Below are 21,514 nucleotides of genomic sequence, written 5' to 3'. Positions count from 1 at the left end.
GGGGCTACTCTTTGTTGCAGTGCGCGGGCTTCTCATTGCGGTGGCTTCCCTCATTGTGGAGCACAGGCTCTAGGCACGTGGGCTCAGTAGTTGTGGCTCGCGGGCTCTAGAGCACAGGCTCAGTAGTTGTGGCACACAGGCTTAGTTGCTCTGCGGCATGTGGGATCTTCCCAGACCAGGGATCGAACCTGTGTCCCCTGCATTGGCTGGTGGATTCTTAACCACTGTGCCAACGGGGAAGCCCGAGGAAGACTAATATTTATTGAGGCTCTTCAATGTACCAGATATTGTGCTAGCCTCTTGACATGTTATCATATTTAGTGTTTACTGCAGGTGTAAGAGATGAGGCTAAATAACTTGTCCAAGATCACTCAGCTAGGTGGTAGTAGAGCTGAACTTTGATTCCATTCTGTCTGATTCCAAAGCTGCTGTTCTTTCCTTTACACCAAAAGGGATGATGAGGGTCTGAATTATGCCAGCAGCAATGCTAAATAGGTATCCTCCCTCCCCAGAGAAGACTTCTAATTTTGTTGCACCTCATTTGGAAGGGCTTCTCCATCCATTTCATCATTCTAATTGCTTTAATATGACAAATTGACCAATTACTAGCAGGTTATTTATAAGCACGGTGGAATTAGTTGCTTGGTTCAATCAAGCAACCAAAAAGTAACTGATTTGTAATGACTCGATTTATCAAAGTGTTCAGAATGGTTGGTTTGTGTAGACAAAACTTACATTAGCATTAGACAAATATGTGCAATCAGATAAGAAGGGAATATCTGACTATTCACAAATGACATCTGAACCCAAAAGGATTCTAACCCTAGCTAAGTGGGCAGGTCATAGTTTTGAGTGCTAAGAGATGTTCTGGAAAACCTTCTTTTTTGTTTTGCTGACAAAGAAACTGAACCCCGGAAAGCATAAGGGATTTGCATAAGGTCTCTAAGCCAGAAAAAAAAACAGAGCTTAGACTTGAACCATCTGCATTGTTCTGATGCCCAGTCCTAGAGAACTTGTCCCACTGTGCCTGTGGCACTGTGACATTGAGCAAGTCATTTAGCCTCTTGAATACTCAATTATTTGCCTACAACATGAGAGAATTGGGGGGTGTATTAGTTAGCTTTACTCTGTAAGAAACTACGTACTCGAAACTTAGCAGCTTGAAACAACAACTGTTTTGTGCAGCTCCTGATTCTGTGGTGTGTCCTTGTGGTTGTTCTGTTCAAGACTGGCTCAGCAGAGCTCTACTGGACTTTCTTATGCTTCTGTGATCAGCTGGTTGGTCTAGGATGATCCAGTATAGCCTCGCTGATGCTTCTAGTGGTTAATAGACCATTGGCTGGGAATTGTCAACTGGGGGCACCTCCATTCTCCCCCACAAGGCATTTCACCCTCCAGCAGGCTTGTTCTGGCTTGTATACATGTTGGTCTCACAGTTTCAAGCACAGAAAGAAAGGGCAAATCCCAATGAGTATGTCCTTTGGAAATCTTTGCTAAGCATGTTTTCTATTCTCCCGTTGGCTAAAGCAATTCACATGATGTGGTATGTAGCTTCTGAAATGGCTCCCAATGATTCCTGCCTCCTGATATTCATGTCCTTGTGTAACTTCCACCCCTTGTTTGAGGGCTGGACTTACTGACTTGCTTCTAATGAATAGAATATGGCAAGAATGATGGGATATCACTTCTGAGACTAGGTTATAAAAGACTGACACTCTCTAATTTTACATGCTTGTTCTGGTAAAGCAAGCTGCCTTATGAAGAGGTCCATGTGGCAAGGAATTGAGGGTACCTTCCAGCCAACAACCAGTGAGGAACTGAGACCCTCAGCCCAACAGTTCTTTAAGAAATCAAATCCTTGCAAACTAGTCACTGAGCGATCTTAGAAGCAGATCCTTTCCCAGTTCAACCTTCTGATGAGAATGCAGCCCTGGCCCACACCTTCACTGTAGCCTTGCAAGAGACTTTGAAGCAGGGGATCTAGCCAAGTCATGCCTGGAGTCCTGACCCACAGAAGCTGTGTTGTGTTAATTTTGGAGTGATTTATTACACAGCAATAGCTAACTAATACACGTAGCTAAGCTCAGAATCAGTGCAGGAGGGAAATATTCAAGGATATGGTTATAGGAAAAGTAATTATAGGAATTATTCACACATATTTATAAACAATTTACCACAGATGGACTTTTTCCAGGCTTTGGGAGTCTGAGATGGAATAATTTCCACTACTTCAATGACTTATTCTCTGCATTAAGTATTGGGAACAATATGGTGAACAAGACAGAGGCCATGTTCCTGCCCTCAAGGAGCCTACAGTTTGTAGCAGAGGAGGGGGGATGAGGAAAGACATTAGTTCAATAATTCCTTCTTTAATTATGTGTTTAAAGTTGAGTTAAGTGATACAAAGGAAATGTGTATATAACTTAGTTTGGGTTGGTCAGAGAAAACTTGAGGAAGTGGCAGATAAACTAAAGAGGTAGGCAAGAGAGAAAGAGACAGGAAAGAGGAAAATTCCAGGCAGCAGCATTCTTAAAGGGGAGCCGGATAGGTGGTCAGCAGCTACGGAACAAGTTCATACTTATGGTCAAATTGTATCCTGCTATGTGATAATCGTATTGTGGCTTATGGTTTTTCAAAGTTCATTTAGAAATAGATGTTTCAATATTTATGGATGGGGCTTCCCTGGTGGCGCAGTGGTTGAGAGTCCGCCTGCTGATGCAGGGGACATGGGTCCGTGCCCCGCTCTGGGAAGATCCCACATGCCGCGGAGCGGCTGGGCCCGTGAGCCATGGCCGCTGAGCCTGCGTGTCTGGAGCCTGTGCTCCGCAACGGGAGAGGCCATGACAGTGAGAGGCACGGCGTACTGCAAAAAAAAAAAAAAAAAAAAATTTATGGATGAAATAATATGATGTCTGGGATCTGCTTCAAAATAATCCAGTGGCAGGGTGGGGGTTAGGTGTGGGTAGAGCTATAGATGAAACGAGGTTTTCCAAATGAGTTAATAATTACTGACACCAGGTGATGGATACTTGTGGGTTCATTATACTAGTCTCTCTACTTTTGCATATTCCATAATAAAATTTTAAAAGCTTATATCCCGACAACACATCCCGAAGGTTGTGTGTATACACGTTTGACAGGTCACAGCACATATACCTCCTCCCGCCCCACTGCAGACAATAGAGGTTAATAACATCTTTAGGGCAAGGGAATGGAATGAATTTTATGTTATAGAAAATGTAAAGGCTTCTCAGCTTCAAATCATATGACTAACATAAAGTAGGGTATTTGGGTAATTTTCCTTGCCTCCTCAATATGACACATTACTTCTTGTGCTCATTTTTCACTAGCTAAGATGGCATGATTTCATATAGTAGAATCTTATAACATGGTTCACCCTAGAGTAAAAGCCAGTGGAAGGATTCTGTTCAAATATTAGTTACTGAAAGAATTCTGTTATAAGACCTTATATAACACGGACAGTATTAGAGTGAATTTATGGGTTGGAGAAGGAGAAAAATAGGGTAGAAGAGATGGGAATCCCCTTTTGTTTGAAAAATTCTGGTTTGGCTTGCTACAGCAGTAATGGATTATGAATTTCTTGGATTAAGTTTTTCCTTCCTTTTATTCATGTTATTCTGAGGTGGGTCAGACTGTGAAATTAACAGCAGGGATGGAGAAATTTTATGAGTCAGGGATGAACTTCCTTAGGATTTTTTTTGGTGGGGGAGAGGGACGCCTGGGCCTGAAGCTGAAGATATGATGCTTCATGTTTATAACTGTTTCAGTGTTAGGTTATTGGAGGGAACCATATTTTGAGATTTTGATTCATACCTTTCTTGAAAATACCTTTGCCACCAAATTGAGTCTCTCTTCAACCCCTAATAAATGAAGCCTTCACTAGAGTCAGACATATGCAAATTACATTTCCCTTCTTAAGCCAAGGTTAAACAAAAGGAAAGATTGCTTATGGCAGTGAGGATTTTCAGAGCTTGAAGATGAATTTGGTTATGTCAAAACCATGATGAGTCTCCTTGTCAGTGCAAAGCAGGAAAGGAATAAAGTAATGGAGAAGGTGGACCTGGGCATAAACATGTTCCCACACAGCATTTGTACTGAAAGGCTTTGTTGTTGTTCCCTGAACCTTGGCAATTACAGGCATTTTCCTCTGCTCTGAAAAATGTTTGGCAAATAGCAGGAGGAGGTCCCCTCCTTTTCTGTGTTCAAGGCTGGGTTCTGGCCTTGTTGCAGGGAAACACTAATTCCCAACTGTGCTCCCCGGGAGCAAATGGTTTGTTTTCTCTTCACTGAACCCTGCCCGGGGTGGGTTCTCAGCAGCGGAGCCTAGCATGGAAAAGCTATTTGGAGCAACTTGTCCTCAAGAGGGAAGAAGGCAAGCTGACTGGGTGGGAGAGTTGCAGCCACCTTCAGGGCCAGTTACACCTGCTGGCCAGGGCAGGCATTAACACACAAAGGCATACAGAGTCCATGGCAAACACGAGTCTTGTTTGTATGCCCACAAACACACATACTGCACACACCCAACTCCACCCGCATACACCGCGCACATACACTCAATATGCCAGTCATATGCACCACACTGCCACATACATACCGCACACACAAACACACATGCTATGTAACAACCGTGCCCACTGCACCCCACGTACACATGGATACACACACATACTCAGCTACTCGAATATCACACACAGAACATATACCCTACCACACATAAACACACCACTGACACTCCACATTGGTCACATGCATCCATGCCACATACATGTGTATACACACCTCGTATCACACAGTTCACATAACAGTCACAGGCATCATGCACACCACACATGTACCATGTACTCACTTAACAACACATCCAATTACACACACACCACACCTACTCCACATAACAAGCATACACGCCCACACATCACATACACACCAAAATACACACACGCAACACATTCCACGTACCAGTCCCGTGCATCGCACTTCCCGGGCATCTCTTTTACACACACACACACACACACACACACCATGGCACCCAGCTTGGTTACTTTCCCCCTCAGCAAGGCGAGGCTGCAGCCTCAGGCTGAGACCTGGGCGGGCGGTGGTTACCAGGGGCCACGAGGGGCTGGTGGCCGTGGCCCGGGACGTGCGCCCCAGCTGGCCACTGGGGGAGCGCGCGTCTGTTGCGTGTGCATGTGCGCGCGCCCCCAGGGGCCTGGGTGCCCAGACCCTCTGGGGGGTGTGTACGAGGGCAACGTGGGCCGCGCGTGGGGAGAGGCTGTGCGTGTGAGAAAGCCTTGCTCCCACTTGCGCAGGGACCAGCCCACTGGACGTCCGGGAGGGCGTGTCCTCAGCGTGCACAGCCCTCTGCGGATTGTGGACGTGTGTGTTGGAGGGGAGCGTGTGTGGGGACTGAGTGTGGGAAGTGTTCGTGGAAGCTGGCCTGCGTGTGAAAACCGAGCCGCCGAGGCGGGTGTGTTCCTAACGGCCCTCCGTCGGTCGGGCTAAGCCTCTGGGGACTGAGTGTGCTGCGGCTGCGGGGGACGCCAACGACCCAGCAGCCAAGCCCGGCGTGTGTGAGGAGGCGGGGTTGGCGGAGGGACCCAGTGGCGTCTGCCGGGGCCGGCGCGTGCGTGTGCGCGTGCGTGTGCGCGTGGGGGCGCGGCGCGCGCCACGGCGGAGGGAGGGAAGGCGGCGGCAGGCCCAGACCCCGGGCGTACCCGGGGCGGCTCCTCTGCTAACCTGGCACTGCTGTGCTCCCGCCGCCGCCACCGCCACCTCCAAGTGCTGGCGTGACTCACAGCTCGCGCCCCGTCCTCCCGCGTCCGCAGCCGGCTCGGCTTCCTGCCCGCCCAGACGCCGCTCCTCCCGAGCTCCGGGTCTCGGCTCCGCGGAGGGAGAGGAAATGAGTGCGGCCGCGGCGCCGGCGCCCGAGCGCGGTTGGAAAAGCGAGAAAGTGGACGAGGCTCAGGCCCTGGCGCGGAGTTGCGCCGCCCGCAGACCCGACTTCCAGCCGTGCGACGGGCTCTCAATCTGTGCCACGCACAGCCACGGCAAGTGCTTCAAGCTGCACTGGTGCTGTCACCTCGGATGGTGTCACTGTAAGTCGAGCCTCATGTCCCCGCCTTTCGCCGCGGTCCCGGGGCGCCCGCCGGGCCGTCCGGGGTCGCGGCAGGAACTCTGCGGCCTGGGGGGCTCCGGGCTGGGCCGGGGCTGCTCTGCCGCAGGCCGGGGCCGCCCTGGGGTCCGGGAGGCGGGAACTGCCCTCGTGCCGGACCAGTCGGGTCGGCGCTGCCTTGGCAACGAGATGAAATCCGTGGGGAGCCTAGCTTTAGCCACTTCTACAAAAGGGGATCTACCTGCCTCAGGAAAATGGGATATATATATATTAAAAAAATTTTTTTTTCCATTTTGTTTTTCAACCGAATGTTGAAAAAGGGTAGACAGCAGTCAGAGTTGACGACAACCGAAGGGGAAGCCTTTTTTCAGGGCTGGTGGTTAAAAGATGCTCCCCTTTTTTAATCACTTTTGTCTTAACGGGCTGCTATTTAAAAGAAAGGGAGCCCTTGGAAGTCTAATCGTAGCCCATTTCTTGTATCCAGATTGAGAAAGTGCTAAAGTGTGAGGGACTGCTTCCAGGAAGTTAATATTAACAGTTTGGAAGGGTGAACTGCTTGAATACCCAGTTCCAGCATATAGAGCCAGTGTATTCTAGAGAGTGTTTTAAAATTACAAAAATAAAATGAATGAAAATAAGCTTCAATAATCTTAAACCAATTTATAGAAGTAAATGGTCTAGACCTTTCTCTACGTTTATCCCGCCTGTGATTTTTAAAATGGATTTAAGTAGCCATTTAATCAGTTTCATAATTTGATTAGTTCATGGTATTTGGCCTGCTATATCTGGTGAATTATTTCTTTTTAGAAATATATTCTAAACTTAGTTTCCACATAACGTTATAATAGAGGGGTTTGGAGTGCTTATTTAGGACACAAATTCTCAAAGTGATCTTAAATTAAAATTATTTTTTCCTTGTTGGTTAGGAAAAAATGGCTCCCAACAAGAGATGCAGTACAGAGCAGATCCTTACTTATATTAATTGAACATAATATATTTCTAAAATTTTTTTTCAGACTTTTTATTTTGAAAAATTTCAAACATACACAACACCGAAAGAGGATCACTGTAGTGTTATACACCTAGATTAACAACTGTTAACACTTTGCCACATTTGCTTTACTGTATAGACTTGTTAAAAAGTTTTTTTCCATAATATTTTAAATTGAATTTATGACTTTGAGGATAGAGAATTCTTACATTTTCTTTACAAATAGAAGGCACATTGAACAGTACTGATTTTTTTTGCATTCTCTGTGCTGATGGGTCAGTTTCTTCCTATATTGTGTTATTCCTGTTGCTCTCAGATCCATACCTAATTATATGGCATTGCTTCAGTGGGGGACAGGGTACAAAGTTGGAAGTCACAACTGTGGGAAACCTGTGATGCTGTAGTACACAAGTTGGGTGAATCTGGTGAGTCCATTTCCTGAGGAAGTACAGAAAGAATCATAGTGTAGAAGGTGAAGAACATTAAAAATGGCCCAGTTCAGTGCCTGTCTTATTTCAGCAGTCTCCTCTTTAAGTACACTATTACTGATGGGAACCTTGCAGTCTACTCAGGCAGCCTCTTCCTTCATTAGACAGCTTTGACTCTTAAGGTGCTCTTCCTTATATGGAGCTGAAATCAATCACGTTAGAACTTCTTTCCATTGCTCCTATTTCTACCTTATGAAATCATATAGAACAATTTAAAGCTTTTTTAGATGAAATCTGTTTCAACTCTTCAGATATACACATGAATTTCTCACAGATGTAGACTATCTTTTTCCTGTATCCCCAGTCACAGTCACAACGTCTGGCCAGAAATAGGTTTGAAATTCACGTTTGTTGAATGACTGAATGAAGGTAGCCATTGTTTTCCTCTCAAGGCATTGCTTTGTCCTATTTATAAATCTCCATTCCCTCCTGCCTTTCCTTTAATGGTATTCAGGCCCCTAAGCATCCTGGTTTTTCTGTTCTGAACATGTGCCAGTATGGTTATGATCCTTTGAAGACAGTGACCCATAGAAGGGTACAGCATATCCCAGTCGTGGTCTGATCTGTCCAGAGTTAAGCAGGACTGCTCTCGCCCGTGTTTGAGATACTACTGCTGCAGCTAGCATCACATTAGTTTTTCTTGTTTCCACATCATATTGAGCTTGTTGCTGTCAGATTGAACTAAATTTGATGTGAACTAAGCCATTAAGCCTCTTTTTTGTTTGTGTGTTTGTTTTACATTTGTGGCATAAGTTACAGCGCTTGCCTATCTCACAGTTACACATATGTATTTGGATATGGGTACTCATTGATCCCTTAGATGTATTTTCCTCTTATTGGTAAAATTGTTGAACAGGGAAAGGCCACAGATGAAAGTCCTGAACTGCCCTTCAGGTTGATAACAATTCATTAATGAGCACTGGTTGTTATGGTCGTTAAAACAGTTACCTCACTACCTAATTGTACCGTTATCCATCTTCTGTTTATCTTATCCATATGGGTATAATGAGAACTTGGTCAAATACTTTGTTGAAATTCTACCGACACGCTACTTTTACATGTTTTTGATGTGTGTTGTCTGTCTATCTGTAAAGATACTCTCGTAAAAAAAAAAAAAAAAAGGAAATTAGATTAGTCTGGTATGACACAGGTTGGTTCCACAAATGCTTAACATTTTCTTTTCTGAGTGATTAGAAGCTATTTTTTAAATAAATAATCTGAATTTAGAGAAGGATGGACATTGAGTATACTGGACTGTTGTCAATTCTTTCTATTTTTTGTTTAATCAGGCCTACATTTATTTCCTCTTTTCTAGTCTTTTGCAGCCCTCTGGGTCTCTGTGCCTCCTCCGTTGGCAGTGGTTTGGTGATCACATTGAAGAGCAGCTTCAGTTCGTTAAGAGCAGCAAGGTGCTCTGTTACAGTGTCCTCACCTATACTAGGCACCGATTCTTTCTACCTTTTTTAAGCCCCAATATTATTTTTCTTGAACAGAAGTAGAGTTAAGGTATTTGAGAGGTTCTACTTCTTTTGGCATTCATGAACACAACATCAGGCCTAAGCAGAATTCCTTTAATTTTGTTGAACATGTATAGAGCACCTTCTCTTTATGAGACATTATTACGGACACAGGAATACAGATATGAATACAGCTGGATCATGCCCTGTAAGCAGAGTGTAAGGGTGTGATCCATGCTGTATTTATTTTTGTATTCCTTTAAAATCTCAAGTGATATGGGTGAAAAAACTACCAGCTTGTTCACCAAGTCAGAAAATGCTAAAATAGGAGGACTACCTTGAGGTGCTTGAGAGGAAATATAGAACAAATAAAGGAAAGTTTTATATGGTTGATGTTAAACTTGTGAAAATTTATAACCTTATGAAGTAGAAAAGGCTGAAAATACACACCTGTTCATAAAAGACATAAAACATGTATCTTGAAAGGTGCAGTGCTTAATATAGAGGAAATAATTAGTATATTTGGGTAATAACTGATTTTGAGGACTATGGGAGGAAAACTATATGTTCTGTTGGTGCCTCTGTCAAAGATAGATTACTGAGCTGAATTAACTGTGACCCTGAATCTGTAACTTTATTTATTTATTTATTTTCCTAGTGAGGAGTGATATTGGGTTAAATTAATGAATGAACGAATGAAGGATTCTAAGAAGAGTTTTGAGAGAAAGACATGACTTGGATAGGAAAGAGGAATGGGAAAGAATAAATCATATGCAGATATTGTAAAGTAGATTTTTTTTGTGGCTTGAGTAGGTAGAATATTTAGAAGAAATAAGAAATTTGATTGTTGAGGTGTTAGGGAGGGATGAACAGGCAAGGTGGGGAAGTTTCAGTTGATAGAGACCTTGGCATGATAGTGATAAAATGGGTAGTGGGGGAATGAAGTCAGCAAGGGAGATTATTTTCATATTAGTGTAAAAAATAGGTTGAAATTCATGCAGCAATATCCACTTAATGGAAATCGGAATAGATTAAATTTGGAAGGGGCGGAAGAGGAGTTATAAAGGATAACTTCTAGATTTCTAGAATTTTGCCTTATGCAGCTTGGATGGTTGGTGATGCCATTCATTCACTAAAAAATAATACTGGAGAAGAACTAGGTTTGGTTGATCATGGAATCATGAGCCCAGGAAGACCATGAATCCAGTTTTGTATCGATGGAGTTTAAGTTACTTTGTCATAGCATGGTGATGTCAGTAGGCAGTTGGATATAGGGGATCTGGAACTTGGAGAAGTCTGCACTAGAGGTAATATGGGAGTCATTTACTTCTTTATAGATTGCAGTTGTAACCATGATGAAGCATGAGATTGCCGAGGGAGAGACTGCAGTATGATAAATGAAGAAAACCATTAGGCTTTCCCTTTAGAACACTAACATTGAGAGGCTGGTTACAGGAGGATGAGCTGGCAGTGGAGTTTGAGAAGAGATGGCCAGAGAAGAAAAATCTTAAAGAATGGTATTGCAGAGGCCAAGGGAAATGAGTACTTTTAAGAAAGAGTATGAAAATGACATCAGTTTTCAGCAGGTTATTTCTTAGATATTGGTGAAATCTAGAAAGAATGATTTTCTTTATTACTGATGAAGAGGATGAAAGGTTTAATCCTGCCACAGTAACTTCAGGAATATACTTAATTGCATTATTAGTCAGAGCTGTTTGAGATGGTGAATTCTTCAAGGTAGAAAGAGAAGAATAAAATGGCAGGAGAGGAGGATTAGGACACAAAGGTAATAATTAACATTTATTGAGTGATTAATTTGTGCCAGAGTAAGATGATTATGCTAAGCACTCAATAGCCAATTATGTCATTATGTCCATTCTATAGTGGAGGAAAAAGGCTTAAAGGAGTAACTTTCCCGTGGGCACATAGCTAGTAAGAAGTAGAGCCTTGGATTTGGATCCATGTCTATCTGATTCTAGGACCTGGACGCTTAACCACCATAGGTACTTTGGAGCAATTTAAAGTTAATGAGCAGGGCTTCCCTGGTAGTGCAGTGGTTGAGAGTCCACCTGCCAATGCAGGGGACACGGGTTTGAACCCTGGTCTGGGAAGATCCCACATGCTGCGGAGCAGCTAAGCCCGTGCGCCCCAACTGCTGAGCCTGTGAGCCACAACTACTGAGCCCACTTGCCACAACTACTGAAGCCTGTATGCCTAGAGCCTGTGCTCCGCAACAGGAGAGGCCACCGCAATGAGAGGCCTGCGCACCTCAACGGAGTGGCCCCCGCTCGCTGCAACTGGAGAGGGCCTGCACGCAGCAACAAGGACCCAACACAGCTAAAAATAAATAAATTTAAAAAAAAGTTAATGAGCAAAATCAACAGAGTTTTAGGCTTTGTTAAAACCGGTGATGGGGAAAGTTTTTAAGAAATAGGTGGCAAATTGTATCAATTGCCATAGTGAAATACAGAAGAATGGGAACTGTAAAGAGGTCACTGAATATGGTGGGGAATGAAGTCCAAGTTAAGAGCTATCAAAGCAAAAGTGATTAGAGGGTGTCAGGGGTGGGTGGAGGTGGGGCAGTGTATGTGGTATGATGTTGGTACCACCAGCAGAACTCAGCTGTATTGGCTTAATAAAATCACACAATAGGTGAGCTCAGTTTTCTGCAGCAGACATCTTAAAAAGATGTCTGTCTTTTTCAGGTTGAAAGCAGGGAGAGTGGCACTTGATGTAGTCTAATAGATGATATTAACATATCTAAAGAAAGACTTACAGCAGAAGGTAGATGGGCAGCATTGAATTATAGAAAACTGGGAGTTGGAGAGGCAGAATTTGGAAGTGTTTTTTGCAGACTATTCAGAGAAGGTGGCACTGCCTAGAGGCTTAAACGTCTGGTCCCTGTGACTGGACTCTCCCAGCAAATGTTTGGTTATAATTTGGCTTCCTATTTATAGATTTCCTATAGGGAGAGAAAGAGCTGATTAGAGGATTTAACTGTCAGGAGGGGCAAATACACTTCTCTGCACTAGTTAGTATATTAGCATTGTGGTTTTTGCGTTACTCTATTCTATTTTCCTGCTTTACACAACCCCCAAAATCAAGTTCTGACTTCCCCAGGGTAATGCCAGTTGGTTTTCCTAAGGGGCAACTCAGTCATATCCGTAACACAAGCTACAGAAAATGTATTTAAGGTTGTTTGACTGTGAAAACTAGCAAAAAACGGAGTGGTAGTTTGAGGAGGAGCCAACTGAAGCTTTTTTCTACTAATGAGGGTTCTTTACGTGTCTGGTGGTTAAAGGAAGAGGATACAGGTGTTACCGTGCAAAGGTGAAATCAAGTTCTGAGTGAGTTTCCTCAAAGCTTTTCCAGAGATAGAGAAAGCTGATAGGTACTTTTCCATCCAAGTAGTGTTTCAGTAATGGACACACACCAACTTCAGTGATAACAGATAACACACCTGTTGCTTATATGCAGGCACAGTTGTAACCTTTTGCATGTGTTAGCTCATTTACACCTCAACAACCTTGTGAAGTAGGTACTGTTATTATCCTTATTTTTTAGGTTAGGAAACTTGCCGAGTAGCCCTGGCCACATGTGGTCAATGTGCATTAGAATCTCACAAACAGGATGGTAACCAGGTCTCGGGTTTCTTGGTTCCACTCAGGGTACAGTGAGGAGGATTTCAGCTATTTAAAAATTTTTTTCGAACAAGGAGGATTTAAATAAGTAAAATGAGAATGGTTTCTGATTTTAAGAGAGGGGCAATTAATATGAATTATGAACGTTTTTGGAGTGGTTGCAAACTCTATAAAGCTATGCTTTTAAAAAACATTTGATAACGTATTTGTATAATATGAAGGTTCAGTCATGTCACATCTTCAACTGCTCCCTAACTGGTGCAAGACCATTTTTTGGTTAGATTTGCATACATACCATTAATTATTATTGGTTTCCAAGCCTGTTGAGCTTAGGGATTTGAACCAAATAGCTTTTGAGGGCTTTTCTATGATAATTTCCTACATTATAACACCCTCACTTTAAGTTTGTTTTCTCATATTGTGAAATCTCATTAATTTACAAGAAGTAATATTTTCAGAGAAATTAAGTGTTATTAATTCCAAACAAATACAGGAACATATGTTTAATAGCTAACAGTTGTCTAGTAGAAGATGTGTTTCCTCGAAAAATAAGGAATGTTTTATACATGGAATGTGGAAGGCAGAGTGTAGTCCTATTAAGGGCAAGGGCTGTGGAGTCAGACACACCTGAGTTGAATCCTGGTTCTTCCATCCATTGGCAGTGTAACTTCTGACAGGTTACTCACCCTCTCTCAGCTTCAGTGTTCTCTTCTGAAAAACAGGACTAAAAATCCTACTTCACAGGGTTGTTGTGAATATTATATGATGTAAAGCAGTACTTAGTGCAGGTGTTCAGCATCAGCCCCTCCTCAAAACAAACAGTGGAAATACTAGGTAGCCTAGTCATCCTGAGGGCAGGCTCTGGAGCTGGGCTTTGTGTTTGAATCCTGCCTCTGCCCACTTACTAGTTACATGGTTTGGGGGAAGTTACTTAACCTCTGTCTTTCAGTTTCATCATTTTTTTTAACATCTTTATTGGCGTATAATTGCTTTACAATGGTGTGTTAGTTTCTGCTTTATCATCATTTTTAATATGGGGATAATAAAATAGTTACATGTTTTTGTCATAGTGTGATGATTATCAAATGGGGATAATAACATAGTTACATGTTATTGTCATAGTGTGATGATTGTCAAATGGGGATGATAACATAGTTACATGTTATGGTCAGAGTGTGATGATTGTCAAAGTCCCCAATTCCAACTGCTTCCCCTTCCAAAAATGTCCTGGTTAAACTGGAATTCACTTTGTAACCATACTCATTTGTTCAATTACACACTTCAACACAATACAGATGGTAAAAATATACATTTTAAATAGTATGACATTTAGAAATAGAGTTTTTAAATTGCCCTCAGTGTTGAAAGGTCTATTTTTTTTTTTTTTTTTTTTTTTTTTGCGGTACGCGGGCCTCTCACTGTTGTCGCCTCTCCCATTGCGGAGCACAGGCTCCGGACGCGCAGGCCCAGCGGCCATGGCTCACGGGCCCAGCCGCTCCGTGGCATGTGGGATCCTCCCGGACCGGGGCACGAACCCGTGTCCCCTGCATCGGCAGGCGGACTCTCAACCACTGCGCCACCAGGGAAGCCCAAAAGGTCTGTTTTATAATAGTTACTTTGTGATGATGATCTGCTTTTTATCATGGAATCTTATATTGTACTCCCCACTCCCCTACTCCATCCTGTTTTCCACCACTGTTAAGCAATGGATAGTTCTGGTTAATCAGCTATACTAGTTAATAGAGAGCTGTCATGTCAAACATGGGCTAACACGTTCCAAAGGATCAGAATATTACAAAACTGTTAAAGTGAAACTGTACATATTTAACTTTAATGATTTAAAAGTCTTGTCACGATCCTATAGCGATACTTAGCCGTTATTTGGAATACTGATTTTGCGTAGAAAAATGGCAAAAGTGCTAGGTAACAGAGGGGTCCTGGCTTTTAGAATGGGTGGACAAAGTAGATTTAATTGTAGTTTTTGCAAGTTACTTTACTCAAAGTCACAGATTTTTTTGTTGTGTGTTTCTCCTGTTCTTATTGTTGGCTTGCTTTTGAATATCCTGATATTTAGCAGTATTCTGTAAGCACACTGCCAAAAACGTGCAATACCTGGAGTGCCAACAATGTATGATAAATCCTTCCAGTTGTGTCTGCACAGTGTCCCAAAACAGTCCATTCAGGACAAATTCTTTAACCTCCCTAGTGCTTATTTGTCTATTTGAAACTAGATTCTTAGTATAATATAGAATGTGTTTCTTCCTCGGTATCTCATTTAAACAGACCTTTAGTGAAATAAAAACACTAAGAGTGTAATTGTTTGGTATTTTGTGGACTACTCTGTTAGACTCATTTGCTTTATCTTTCTGTCTACACACACACACACACATGCACACACACGTACTTTTTTCTTAAGCCATTTGAAAGTAAGTTGCAGACATGACATTTCACTTAAATGTTTCATCATACCTCTTAAGAAAGAGGACATTTTCCTATGTAACCACAATACTAATCATACCTAAGATAATAACAGTAATTCAGGAGTACCATCTAACATACAGTTTCCTTTATCTTCAAAAAATGAATTTTATAGCTGACTTTTTTTTTTCAATTTGGGATCCAATCAAGATTCATACATCACATGGATATTTTAATGGCCTAGATTATGGTGCTGGTTTCATGGGTGTATACTCATCTCCGAACTCATCACATTTTCTACATTGAATTGTACAGCTTTTTCAGTGTCAGTCATACCTCAGTAAAATGGTTGAACAAGTGAAATAAATAAAATGAGTGGAAAAAAAAGATTCATGCATCACATTTCATTATTGTATCACTTTAGTATCTTCTTTAATCATTCTAGAATAATCACACGTTTTTTGGATGGTATTGAAATTTTTGAGGAGTCCAGATTAACTGCCTGTACTATCTCCCATATTTTAGATTTGCCTTATTAGATTTAGGTTGAACATTTTTGTCTAGTTACTACATAGGTGAATATTGTACCTTTCTTACAGCATTACATGAAGAGACAAGTCAGTGTGTTCCACTAGTGCTGGTGCTAAAGTGATAACTGCCAAATCTGTCCATTATAAAAATATTGTTTCCCTTTGTTATTTTTCTTTTTAAAATTATTTTTGTCACTGTTTAAGAATAAGTAATCCGTGGGGTGATACTTTGACACTGAGTGAATATCCTGTTGTTCCCCAACAAACTTGAACCCAGTGATTTTAGTATTGACTGAGGAGTCCTGTGTGAATCACTTATTTCATTGTTGTTGCAAAATAGTGATTTTCTAATTCTGTGATTCCTACCATTTGATAGCATTCTTTTCTAAAGAAGAGGTTTCTCTTCTCTACCTATATATATCCCTCTGTTTTAGGTTTTATTATAGACAACTTGATTCTTTTTAATTTGTTATAATCAAATAACATAATTTGTGTGTGTGTATGTGTGTTTAGGTTTAAGATTTATAAAAATAACAGAGAACACATATCACGAACATCAGAGTTCCCACCACCCAGATGTAACTGGTGTTTCCATTTGTTCATCACTCTTGCTTCAGATAAACTTAGAGTCCTTGCTGCTTTCTTTCAGAGTCTCTTTCTCATCCTTCTCTCACCAGAAACAGCCACTATCATGAATTTAGTGTGTATTCTACCAGTAAAGTTTGGGACTGCTTACACCACGCTTTCAGAGTTGGAAAGTATGTTAGCGTCTAATCTTTTCCTATTTTATTTTTATTTATTTATCTTTTAATTTTTAATTTTATTTTGGAGTATAGTTGATTAACAATATTGTGTTAGTTTCAGGTGTACAACAAAGTGATTCAGTTATACATATATGTGTTTCTATTCTTTTTCAAAATTTTTCCCCATTTAGGTTATTACAGAATACTGAACATAGCTCTCTGTGCTATACAATAGGTCCTTATTGGTTATCTTTTTTTTTTTTTTTTTTTTGTACGCCGGCCTCTCACTGCCGTGGCCTCTCCTGTTGCGGAGCACAGGCTCCGGATGCGCAGGCTCAGTGGCCATGGCTCACGGGCCCAGCCGCTCCGTGGCATGTGAGATCCTCTTGGACTGGGGCACGAACGCATGTCCCCTGCATCGGCAGGCGGAGTCTCAACCACTGCGCCACCAGGGAAGCCCGGTTATCTATTTTAAAAATAGTAGTGAGTATATGTCAATCCCAAACTCCCAATTTATCCCCCTCCCCCACCCTTCCCTCCCCACCCCTGGTAACCATAGTTTGTCTTCTAAGTCTGTGAGTCTGCTGCTGTTCTGTAAATAAGTTCATTTGTATCATTTTTTTTAAGATTTTGCATATAAACGATATCATATAATATTTGTCTTTCTCTGTCTGAATTACTTCACTTAGCATGATAATCTCCAGGTCCATCCACGTTGCTGCAAAGGACATTATTTCATTCTTTTTTATGGCTGAGTAATATTCCATTGTATATATGTACCATATCTTCTTTATCCATTCATCTGTCAATGGACATTTAGGTTGCTTCCATGTCTTGGCTATTGTAAACAGCGCTGCAGTGAACATTGGGGTGCACGTATCCTGGGAAAACTGTGGTTTTCTCTGGATATATGCCCAGTAGTGGGGTTGCTGGATCATGTTCTATTTTTAGATTTTTAAGGAACCTCTATACTGTTGTCCATAGTGGTTGTACCAATTTACATTCTCATCAACAGTGTAGGAGGGTTCCCTTTCCTCCACACCCTCTCCAGCATTTATTGTTTGTAGACTTTTTGATGATGGCTGTTCTGACTGGTGTGAGGTGATACCTCATTGTAGGTTTTTCTTAAATACATTTATTTATTTATTTATTTATTTATTTTTGGCTGTGTTGTGTCTTCGTTGCCGCACACGGGCTTTCTCTAGTTGCAGTGAGTGGGGGCTACTCTTTGTTGTGGTGCGTGGGTTTCTCATTGAGGTGGCTTCTCTTGTTGTGGAGCATGGGCTCTAGGCGCACGGGCTTCAATAATTGTGGCACGCGGGCTCTAGAATGCAGGCTCAGTAGCTGTGGTGCATCGGCTTAGTTGCTCCGCGCCATATGGGACCTTCCCAGACCAGGGCTCGAACCCGTGTCCCGTGCATTGGCAGATGGATTCTTAACCACTGCGCCACTAGGGAAGCCCTCTCATGGTTTTGCTTTGCATTTTTCTAATAATTAGTGATGTTGAGCATCTTTTCATGTGCCTCTTGGCAATATGTATGTCTTCTTTGGAGAAATGTCTATTTAGGTCTTCTGCTCATTTTTTTGATTGGGCATTGCCCATTTATTGAGCCACATGAGCTGTTTGTAGATTTTGGAGATTAATCCCTTGTCGGTTGCATCATTTGCAAATATTTTCTCGCATTTTGTGGGTTGTCTTTTCGTTTTGTTTATGGTTTCCTTTGTTGTGAGAATGCGTTTAAGCTTAATTAGGTCCCATTTGATTTCTTTTTATTTCCATTATTCAGGAGACAGATCAAAAAAGATATTGCTGTGATTTATGTCAAAGAGTGTTCTGTCTCTGTTTTCCTCTAAGAGTTTTATAGTATCCTGTCTTACAGTTAGGTCTTTAATCCATTTTGAGTTTATTTTTGTGTATGGTGTTAAGGAGCGTTCTAATTTCATTCTTTTACATGCGGCTGTCCAGTTTTCCCAGCATCACTTATTGAAGAGACTGCCTTTTCTCCATTGTGTAGTCTTGCCTCCTTTGTTGTAGATTAATTGACCATCAGTGTGTGGGTTTATTTCTGGATTTTCTGTCCTGTCCCATTGATCTGTATTTCTGTTTTTGTGCCAGTACCATACTGTCTTGATGACTGTAGCTTTGTAGTATAGTTTGAAGTCAGGGAGCCAGATTCCTCCGGCTCTGTTTTTCTTTCTCAAGATTGCTTTGGCTATTTGGGGTCTTTTGTATCTCCATACAAATTAAAAAATGTTTTGTTCTAGTTCTGTGAGAAATGCTATTGGTAATTTGATAGGGATTGCATTGAATCTGTGGATTGCCTCAGGTAGTGTAGTCATTTTGACAATATTGATTGTTCCAGTACAAGAACATGGTATATGTTTCCATCTGTTTGTGTCATCTTCAATTTCTTTCATCAGCATCTTATAGTTTTTGGAGTATACAGGTCTTTTGCCTCCTTAGATAGGTTTCTTCCTAAGTATTTTATTCTTTTTGATGTGATGGTAAATGGGATTGTTTAATTTCTCTTTCTTCTCTTCCACTGTTAGTATATAGGAATGCAGTAGATTTCTGTGTATTAATTTTGTATCCTGCAACCTTACCAAATTCATTGATGAATTCTAGTAGTTTTCTGGTTGCATCTTTAAGATTTTCTATGTATAGTATCATGTCATCTGCAAACAGTGACAGTTTTCTTTTTAAATTTGGATTCCTTTTATTTTTCTTCTCTGATTGCCGTGGCTAGGACTTCCAAAAGGACAATTTGATTCTTTTTCAGTTTGTTATAATCAAGTATCATAAATTATTTTGATGTTCAAATTGTCTTAAATTTGGGGAGTAAGAGCTCCTTCAGGCTGGCTTCTGTGACCTTTTGACATGTTCCTGTCATTTTTTGAGCACTTTACTGCTTTCTGGAATGGCAAGATGTTCCACGCTTACCTAGTAATTTCCTCACCTCAGACCAGAAGTCAGAAACCGTGATCTGGGCTTTTAATGTGCTTATTTCTACTGGGATATTACTGTATGTTACTTTCAGTGGTTAGACGTAGAAAGTGTGTGTGTGTGTGTGTGTGTCTTTCACCTTTCCCCATTCCATAGTTGTACCTCCCTTCCCTGTGGGCAAAAACCCTGGTTTCCATTATATCATAATATTTACTCATTTCTTCTATCTTCAGTTACACACAAGATAGTTTAGGAATTATTACGTTAGTACCATTACCAACAACCAACTGATTACTAAAGTTCAAGATTCTTTGCTTGTTTTGGTTTTTAGAATATATCTTGGAAAGGATTTATAGTCAGAACACTGTGCTCAAAAGTTTGTTGAATTAATTATTTTCTTGTATGTGGTTATGTTATCAGGTTAATTTATTTCTGATTTGGATCAATTTCGGGTATACTTTTTTCATCTTTTTTAAATTAAACTTTTTATTTTGAGATAATTTGTAGATTCACATGCAGTTGTGAGAAATAGTACAGAGAGCTCATGTGTTCTGTATTCAATTTCCCAGTGGTAGCATTTTGAAAACTGTAGTACGATATCGCAACCAGGAAATTGACATTGATACAGACAGATTCAGGAGCAATTTTATCATTGCAGGCATACCTCATGTTGCCCCTTTATAGCCACACTCACTTTCCCTGTTGCCCCAACCCCTCATTAATCCCTGCCAATTGCTAATCTGTTCTCTATTTCTTTCATTTTGTCATTTCCAGAATGTTATATAAATGGATCATACAGTATGTAACCTTTGGGGATTGGCTTTTTTCACTCAGCATAATAATTCTCTGGAGGTTCCTCCAGGTTGTTTCGTATATCAATAGCTCATTCCTTTTTATTGCTGAGTAGTGTTCCGTGGTGTACATGTACCACAGTTTGTTTATTCATTCACCCATTGAAGGACATCTGTGTTGTTTCCATTTTTTAGTTATTATAAATAAGCCTGTTATAATCCTTTGTGTATGGTTTTCTGTGTGAACAAAAGCCTTCATTTTTTCTGGGATAACTGCCCAGAAGCACAATTGCTGGGTTGTGTGGTAGTTGCACGTTTAGTTTTTTAAGAAACTGCTAAACTGTTTTCCATGGTTACCGTAACATTTTACATTCCCGTCAGCAATGTATGAGTGATCCAGTTTCTTCACCACGTTCCTGTCAGCATTTGGTGGTGTTGCTATTTTTATTTTAGTGATTCTGATAGATGTGTACTGATCACTCATTTTGTTTTTTTTCCTTTCTTTTTTTTTTTTTTTTTTGCGGTACGCGGGCCTCTCACTGTTGTGGCCTCTCCCATTGAGGAGCACAGGCTCCGGACGCGCAGGCTCAGCGGCCATGGCTCACGGGCCTAGCCGCTCTGCGGCATGTGGGATCTTCCCAGACTGGGGCACGAACCCGTGTCCCCTGCATCGGCAGGCGGACTCTCAACCACTGCGCCACCAGGGAAGCCCCTGATCACTCATTTTAATTTTAATTTGCATTTAGCTGATTGCTGACGTTCATGTGCTTATTTACCATTTGTATATCCTCTTTGATGAAGTGTCTCTTCTCTTTTTTTAAAAAAATACTTTATTTTTTTAGATCAGTTTTAGGTTTACAACAAAATCAAGAGGCATGTATGGCGCTTTCCCATGTATTTTGCCCCTACACGTACATAGCCTCCCCCATTATCATCTATCAGAACTGTACATTTTTTACCCAGGATGAACCTACATTGACACATCATAACCATCTAAAGTCCACAGTTTACCTTAGGCTTCACTCTTGGTATTGTACATTCTGTGGATGTGGACAAGTATATAATGACATATATGCATCATTATAATATCATACAGAGTATTTTCACTGCCCTAATAATCCTCTGTGCTCTTCCTATTCATTCACCCATCCCCTTGGAAACCACTGATCTTTTCATTGTCTCCATAGTGTTATTTTTTCCAGTATGTCATATAGTTGGAATCATATAGTATGTAGCCTTTTCAGACTGGCTTTTTTCACTTAGTAATATACATTTAAGGTTTCTCTATGTCTTTTCATGGCTTGGTAGCTCATTTCTTTTTAGTGCTGAATAATTCCATTGTCTGGATGTACCACAGTTTTTTAATTATTTTACTTTTTAA

General features: G+C 41.3%; 1 protein-coding gene across 6 annotated transcripts in view; it reads left to right on the top strand.

Annotated features, from left to right (window-relative positions):
- Window positions 1–5,614: 5,614 nt before the first annotated feature.
- LOC308617773 (UPF0524 protein C3orf70 homolog) overlaps window positions 5,615–21,514 on the top strand; it is a 113,480-nt gene continuing 97,580 nt past the window's right edge. For all 6 annotated transcript variants that reach the window (XR_014015926.1, XR_014015927.1, XR_014015928.1 and 3 more), the window contains exon 1: window positions 5,615–6,113. Coding sequence is in view for 1 of the 6 variants with exons in the window: in XM_081235154.1 (XP_081091280.1) it covers window positions 5,918–6,113 (196 nt within the window). In the remaining 5 variants the exon portion in view is untranslated. The remainder of the gene's footprint in view (window positions 6,114–21,514) is intronic.

The sequence above is a fragment of the Mesoplodon bidens genome (assembly GCF_964165515.1).
Source record: "Mesoplodon bidens genome assembly, chromosome: 5".
In the NCBI taxonomy this organism is placed as follows: Eukaryota; Metazoa; Chordata; class Mammalia; order Artiodactyla; family Ziphiidae; genus Mesoplodon; species Mesoplodon bidens.
The sequence above is the reverse complement of the archived record's forward strand: the minus strand, read 5'-3'. Positions and strand labels throughout refer to the sequence as shown.